At 29.5% G+C, this 7,683-nt stretch overlaps 1 protein-coding gene across 1 annotated transcript; it reads left to right on the forward strand.

The window, feature by feature from the left end:
• The first annotated feature begins 1,425 nt into the window (after positions 1 to 1,425).
• Positions 1,426 to 5,474, forward strand: LOC108484910 (probable leucine-rich repeat receptor-like protein kinase At2g33170). Its single transcript, XM_053029480.1, has 9 exons — positions 1,426 to 1,932; positions 2,026 to 2,900; positions 2,985 to 3,137; positions 3,960 to 4,034; positions 4,288 to 4,431; positions 4,563 to 4,616; positions 4,844 to 4,969; positions 5,168 to 5,218; positions 5,311 to 5,474. Exons 2-9 carry the CDS (start codon positions 2,837 to 2,839, stop codon positions 5,427 to 5,429), a joined length of 786 nt encoding a protein of 261 aa, XP_052885440.1. The 5' UTR covers positions 1,426 to 1,932; positions 2,026 to 2,836; the 3' UTR covers positions 5,430 to 5,474.
• Positions 5,475 to 7,683: the final 2,209 nt, after the last annotated feature.

The raw sequence follows: 7,683 nt of genomic DNA on the forward strand, positions 1-7,683 counted from the left end.
AAAAATATTACTTTATATTGAAAGTACATTGTTTAAAAATGGTTAAATATTAAACATGTAAAATCACATACAACACATATGATATTTGAAATTAGTAAATAATAAAGCTTGAAAAATGTAGACCACTTAAGCGGGATCGAAAATATAAAATAATTATATTTCTTTTAAATGATTTTTAAAAATAATTAATCTATAAAATAACTTAGGAGTCCATTTAAGATATTAAATTTAATTTTTATATCTAACAAAATATAATATATTTGGTACAATAAAAAATAAAAATTTAAATAAGTAATTCAAATTTTATAAAAGGAAAATTATTTGATATACCAAGTTTTTTAGACTTCACAAATCAATTAAATGTTTAACAAGTGTATTATAGGGTATAGTAAAAATTTAAAAATTTGATTATATAAAAAATGTAATACTTACCACACACTCAACCTGCTTATAGAATAAAAAATTACATAGATGGGTGTATAATATAAAATTAATTGTTAATTAATAAATTTTAAATAAGAATTAATTCATAATTTTTAATAATAATTAAATAATATAAATTGTAATTCCGAAGAAATGAAATGCAGAGACCCAAAGCTTAACTTAGTTTAGACGTTTGTAATTTAAACAATCATTGTCAATAGGGGGCTCCATAATTGTACTCACATCAAATCTGCAAATAAGTTAAAAGAGGAGCGGCCCATGCAAATGGTACCCACATCACTCTTCAACCAATTCACGGACATACGACGCACACTTTACGATGTTGCTTTGCCTGAAACCAATGGTTATAAATGCTTTCTACCTGCGGTTTCGCATTACAATTTCACAATCAAACAATATCTCCTTACGATAATTCAACACGCTGATTACAAGTTGTAAGACGATGAAAATCATAATTTTATCAATTCAGATATAGACCCATTTCGAACAAATTATCATCTAAATCAAGGTTTTCTTAATAATAGTTTAATCTATCGAGACATAAATCTACATTTTCCACCTTTAAAGGAAACTTCATGTGAAAGCTATAATAAGTGAGCATCATAAATAGTATCTAATATAAATCTTTTAAAGTTTTTATTTATATTTTAAGAATTATATTCAGTATTATATTAATAAGGTCTTTCTATTATCTTAAAATTGAACATTAATTATCAATTCAAATTTAATATGAACATATTTAAACCTGGGCATATGAGAGGATATTTGATACTAGTTTATCAATATTCTATCACATCCAAATTAATAGAGGAGAGAAATAAGAGGTTTCCATGGAAAATAATCAATAATAAAGTTGAAAAACAAAAATTATACCATTTAAGTGATGAGTGGACCCTTATGAATGAATTTCTTGGAAGCATGATGGGGTTCTTCCTTTACGTTGTAGCATATAAGGGGTTGCAGCGTTGGCTACAAATACATAAAGTTCTGAGATGGAGTCGAAATGGTTGGCCATGGTTCTTGTAGTGTTATCTTTAGGAGCTACGCTGTGTGATGGTTGCTTAGAGGAAGAAAGATTTGCTCTCTTCCAACTCAAACCTTTCTTTGAGTTCATTGATTATACGTTTCTAGATCTATACGATGAGTCAAAGCTGGAAAAAGAAAGTTCATCAAATTGTTGTAAGTGGGAAAGGGTTGAATGCAACCCAATAAGTGGACGAGTCGCCCATCTTTTCCTTAATTATTCCAACAACAATATGATGCAGTGGTATCTCAATGCCTCTTTGTTTCTTCCTTTTGAGGAATTACAAATTCTTTCTTTAAGTGGGAATTCCATAGCGGGTTGTGTTACCAATCAAGGTTTATTACCTTTCAAAATTATTATGAGAATTTATTTAATTTTCTTATTTTGTATGTCACAAAAAATCATTTCAACTACTTGTTCATCGTTGAAATGACATTTTATTATGGCATCAATTTATAATTTTGGTAAGGACTAAACTAAAATTTTACCATATTTTTTGGAGCCAAGACCTTGTCCCCGGACATTGCTAATTTACTATATTTCCTTATTCATTGTAGGTTTTGAAAGGTTGTCATCGAAATTGGGCAAGTTGGAGAATCTTGACTTGAGTGGAAATAATTTCAATGATAGCATTTTAGCATCCTTAAGTGAAATTTCATCACTCAACTCTTTAAATTTAACTGACAATATATTCACGGGATCAAATCCTATCAATGGTACGTAGAAATATTAAATTGTATATATTAATGCAAAGCTTATCCAAGTTTAAAGTGGTTTTGTCCATTTTTTTAATATTATTGTTGACAGGTATTGAGATGTTATCAAAGCTAAACAATTTAGAAACTTTGGATTTATCTGGCAATTGTTTAGGAAATAACATCCTATCACAACTACATGGTTTTGCCTCTTTAAAATCATTACATTTGGAGGATTGTGGATTAAAAGGAACCGTTGATATACAAGGCATGTTTCCTTTTTGAATATCATGCTTAATTTGATTAAAAAAATAGAGAGCTTATTAGTTAGTTATTTTTATAAGGGTAAAGCAACATTTAGTCCTTGAATTTAGTAATTTTTTCTAACTTAGTACATAAATTTTTTTTGGTCCACATAAGTCCTAGAATTTAACAAATTTTCAAGAGTTTAGGTGATGACATGACACAATCTCATAATGCCACATCATCTCATGGACCAAAGGGATGGAAAGATGTTAAATTCCAAGACTAATGTGGACAAAAAATAGTTCAAGAACCAAGTTGGAGAAAGTTACAAAATTCAGGGAGTAAATGTTATCTTATCCCTTTTTAAATAACTTGATTAACTAACATATATTTTGATTGGATATGAACAGAAAGCAATAATAATTGGATGAACTTGAAGGAGTTGTATTTAGGGGGAAATGAAATTAAGAGCCTTGGGTCACTAGTCCAAGGTAAATCAGTTGGCTTAATTAATTGTTATTCCAACATATCATCTTTTTTAAGATGAAATTACATTAACTTTTTTTTCTTTTCAGAAAAAGAAGGAATGAAGTTGAACAAACTTGAGGTACTTAGTTTAAGTCATAATCTCATTAACAATACCATATTCTCGTCCCTTGCTGAGCTCTCGAATTTGAAGTCTTTGGATTTATCTGATAACGAATTGGAGGGGGCAATATATACAAAAGGTAAGAATATGGTATCTGATAACGAATTAGATATATATATATATATATATATATATATAAAGGCTGCAATTTTCTAATACTTAATTAATATGTAATTATATTAAATACATTGTTAATATTTATTTGCAAGCACCTAATTACCTTTCAAAATGATAAAAAAAGCCATGCCCTTTTGAAAGTAAAAATTAGATGAATGTTGACCTGTTTAAAATAAAACACACATGGTTTAATAAGATATTATTTGAAAAGAAAAAAAATATAATTTCAAATATATTATATGATATTTGAAAAATTTTATTTGAGCACAATTGAAAAGGTTCGATTCTTATTTGGTCATTGTGTAAAGTTTCTCTCTTATATGAGGTGGACTTAACTTTTACTTAACTATTTTTAAAGTTTTGATTCATGTGTAACTCATAAAAAGTTTCATCTCTATTTAAACACTTAGCTTAATATTTACCACCGACAATAAGAATTTCATAAGTTGAACTGAATAAACCCATTCAAGTTAGGCCAAAACTTAATCGAAAAATTCGTTTTCACATTTACAAAAAATAATTATTGTTGTGAAATGTATATATATATATATATATATATATATATATATATATATATATAGTAACATAATAAACCAGTGGAATTGAAAATAACTTTATTCAAAATCTAACTCAAATAATGTAGTAGGCTAAATCAAATAATGTAGTAGGCTAAATGAATAGTTCCCATTATATGCTTTAAATATTTAAATTAATATACTCTTAGTTTTCACATGCTAAAGAAGAAAACTTATTTTTAGTTTCCTTTGTGTAATGCTCTCTTCAGATTTAAATGCTCTTAGCAATTTAGAAGAGTTGATCTTATTTGAGAATGAAGTGAATGGATTTATACCATCTCAAGGTATTTATGATTTTTTTAATTTAACATTAAATTTATTTTTTAATTTTGTTATTGTTAAATTTATTATAAATTTAGGAAAATATTTGGTATATTGGTGGAGATTTTGGACTCCATAAGTAAAGTCATTGGGTTGACAAGTGTCCTATAAAGATATAATAAAATATTTAAAAAGGAGATACGTGTCAATTTTTAAAGAAATAAATATTTTATGGAATAAAATAATTAAAAATGTTGTTACTTGATAATGGTGTAGGGCTAAGGCTGCTGAATTTGAAAGTTCTTCATTTGAGTGTTAATCATTTAAGCAATAGTGTAATGTCATCTCTTGCTACACTTTCAAATCTAAAGACTTTGTGGATTGATATCTCTAAATTCAATGGATTAATAGATATGGAAGGTAAAAATCACCCTTCTCCCCATCCTCTGTTTTTTTTCTTCTTAAGAAGAAAAAAGAAATATTGAATGAGTAATATACATTCATAAGCTTTATTTGAACTAAACTATTTTTCAATTTCTGATTCTCCTCAGGTTTATATGGTTTCAGCAATTTGGAAGAGCTGTACATGTTCTGCATTAATCTATGTAATGTTAAACTCTACTTTGGGGTAAACTATAAAATTTATAAATATCGACAAGAGGAAAAAATTAATAACTCATTTTACTATTGAAGTAAAAAAAAGTAGATTTATAAATTAATTTTCATGATTTGTTAGAAATTTAGCATTGAAGCAAATGATTAATTATTTGCCATGACTTCTTAATTACACATATTCTAAAGAAATAAAGCATTGTTTTACATTCAATTGCAGTTGCAGATGCAGATGCAGATTGTAGCTTCTCACTACAATCATTGGGCTTATTCCCCACTTTGAAGACTCTTTATTTATTTGGATTTAATATTAATGAAACCACAATGGCTTCTTATCCCCACAATAGTAAGTTTTTGATGTTTTCTTACAAATTAAATATTATGAATTAATTTATACATCTAAGTCTAATTATGCATACAGTCCTTATACTCATCGCATTTTTTAAATTTAATTACTCTTATTTTAATTCTATTAATTTGGATAGTGTGATATTCATGAGCTTTATTTGAACTAAACTATTTTTCAAATTCTAATTCTCCTCAGATTTATATGGTTTGAGAAATTTGGAAGAGCTGTACATGATTTGCAATACGGGTAATTAGACATTTGAAGCAAATGTTTAATTATTTGCCTTGACTTGTTAATTACATATATCCTAAAGAAATATCGCATTGTTTTACATGCAGATTGTAGCTTTTCATTACAAACATTGGGTTTATTCCCCACTTTGAAGACTCTTTCTTTACAAGGATTTAATATTAATAAAACCAGCATGGCTTCTTATTCCCACAATAGTAAGTTTTGATGTTTTCTTACAAATTAATTATTATGAATTAATTTATACATCTAGGTCTAATTATGCATTCAGTCCTTATACTCATTGCATTTTTAAATTTAATTACTCTATTTTTAATTCTATTAATTTGGATTATGTGATATTTTTAAAGCAGGAAATTTTGCTCATATTGCGAATCTAAGGGCACATTATCTCAGAAAATATATATATATATATATGCATTCACTCTCCTTTCTTTGAAACAAAGCTAACAACCTTACAATTCTAGATTTAAAATCGAAAATTTTATAATACTAGATTCAACATTTTATTTGCTTATTTGGCCTTCCACTTATGTAATTTTTTTTTTGCTTGATCAAATTATTACGCATTTTAAGCATTTGTAAATAATGTTATAATGTGCAAAATACAATTAGCCACGTGAGTAAATATTTCATCTTTAAAAAGTCATGTAATCTAATTTAACGAAAGTCCTTTGATGATGTTATTAGTTGGATTGTAAATATTAAATCAAATGAGTTGAGAGATTAAATTTCTAAGATTAAGAGTAGAGACACTAAATTTTAAATGTGCAAAGAGTACAAGACATAATTTGATGGTGTTAACATTATGATTAATGGTAGACAATTTTAATGGCAAACAATCCAAAGTGGTGCAAGTTTAGCACCCTAAAGTTGACTTTGAAAAAGTGGCATGGGATAATTTTTTTTGGTCCTTGAGATAATGGGCTATTTATTGTTTGGTCCTTGAACCTCAACTATAAATAGGCCTTCTCATTTCTCATTTCAATTCATCCCAACCAATCTTTCTCTCTTAGTTTTCTCTCTTCTCCCATTTGAGAATTCTTAAGAAATTCTATTTGTTTGTAATATTTTGGAGATAGTAAAGTTATCATCTGGTGTTAGTGCCCGAGGACGTAGGTATAATTTACCGAACCTCGTTAAAACTCTTGTGTTCTTTCTTGTCCTATTTTTCTTTCAATATTTGAGGGTATAATAGTAGTATTTAATTGTGCTATTAAATTACTATAAAAGGGATATTCTGACTAAGGAAAGACTTGGTATTTAAGAGATCCTTGTGATCCACCTCTCTTCCCTGGGAATTGAACTTGGAGTGATTTTTTAGTACAATAATTTACACGCTTCCGACCCTATTGAAACAACAAGTGGTATCAAGAGCCGAAGGTTAATCGTAGTATGCTCTGTGGTTGCGCTTAAACCGATCTTCCACATCGAAAAAGATTTCCTTAGGTATATTGAAAGATTATGGAGAAAACGGTTGGTGTAGGAGCTTCAACATCGTCCATGTGGACAAGACCGACAATTGCAAATGCAAGATTGGTTGTGGAGATCTTTGATGGCACGGGCCATTTTGGTATGTGGCAAAGTGAGGTTCTAGATGCCCTTTTTAGCGAGGTCTAGACATTGCCATTGATGAAGAGAAACCAGATGATGTACAGGAGAAAGATTGGAAGGCGATCAATCGGTTGGCATGTGGCACAATTCGATCATGCCTTTCTCGAGAGCGGGTATGCTTTTCAAAGGAGACTTCGCAAATAAGTTGTGGGTGGCACTTGAAGAAAAATTTTTGAAGAAAAACAGTCAAAATAAGCTCCACTTAAAGAAAAGACTGCTTCGCTTCACTTACGTCCCAAGTACCACAATGAATGATCACATCACCAAATTTAATCAGTTAGTCACCGATTTCTTTGAATATGGATGAGACATTCAAAGATGAAGATTTGGCTTTGATCTTGTTGGGGTCACTTCACGAGGAGTTTGAGTTCCTAGAAACTACTCTACTTCATGGCGAGTGATATATCTCGAGAGAAGTCATGCATGCGACCTTATACGATTATGAACAAAGAAAGAAGGACAAACAGAAAAACTCAATCGAGATCTGAAGCTTTAGTAGTCCGAGGTCGTTCATACACTCGGAAGAAAACTCAAAAGGGAGATCAAAGTCAAAGTCCGGACTCGGAAAGATGAATGTGCCTTTTGTCATGAGAAAGGCCACTGGAAGAAAAATTGTCCAAAGTGAAGAATAAGGGAAAAGTCTGCTGTAGATGCTTGTGTTACAAAGCATGATACCGGTGACTCAATTATCATTGGTTGCATCATCATCGTCGTTCCATTCGGATGAGTGGATATTGGATTCGGGTTGTACCTATCATATGTCCCCTAACCGGAGTGGTTCTCGATTTAGTAGAACTAAATGGAGGAGTTGTTTATATGGGCAATGACAATGCTCAGAAAAGCTGTTG

The sequence above is a fragment of the Gossypium arboreum genome, chromosome 6, assembly GCF_025698485.1.
Source record: "Gossypium arboreum isolate Shixiya-1 chromosome 6, ASM2569848v2, whole genome shotgun sequence".
NCBI classification, from domain to species: domain Eukaryota; kingdom Viridiplantae; phylum Streptophyta; class Magnoliopsida; order Malvales; family Malvaceae; genus Gossypium; species Gossypium arboreum.

Bases quoted from the DNA above. Each gene is read 5' to 3' on its own strand.
- LOC108484910 (XM_053029480.1), top strand. From the start codon at position 2,837: ATGAACTTGAAGGAGTTGTATTTAGGGGGAAATGAAATTAAGAGCCTT. The intron at 4,432-4,562 runs GTAAAAATCACC...GATTCTCCTCAG, and splicing joins TGGATTAATAGATATGGAAG to GTTTATATGGTTTCAGCAAT. The intron at 4,617-4,843 runs GTAATGTTAAAC...ATTCAATTGCAG, and splicing joins CATGTTCTGCATTAATCTAT to TTGCAGATGCAGATGCAGAT.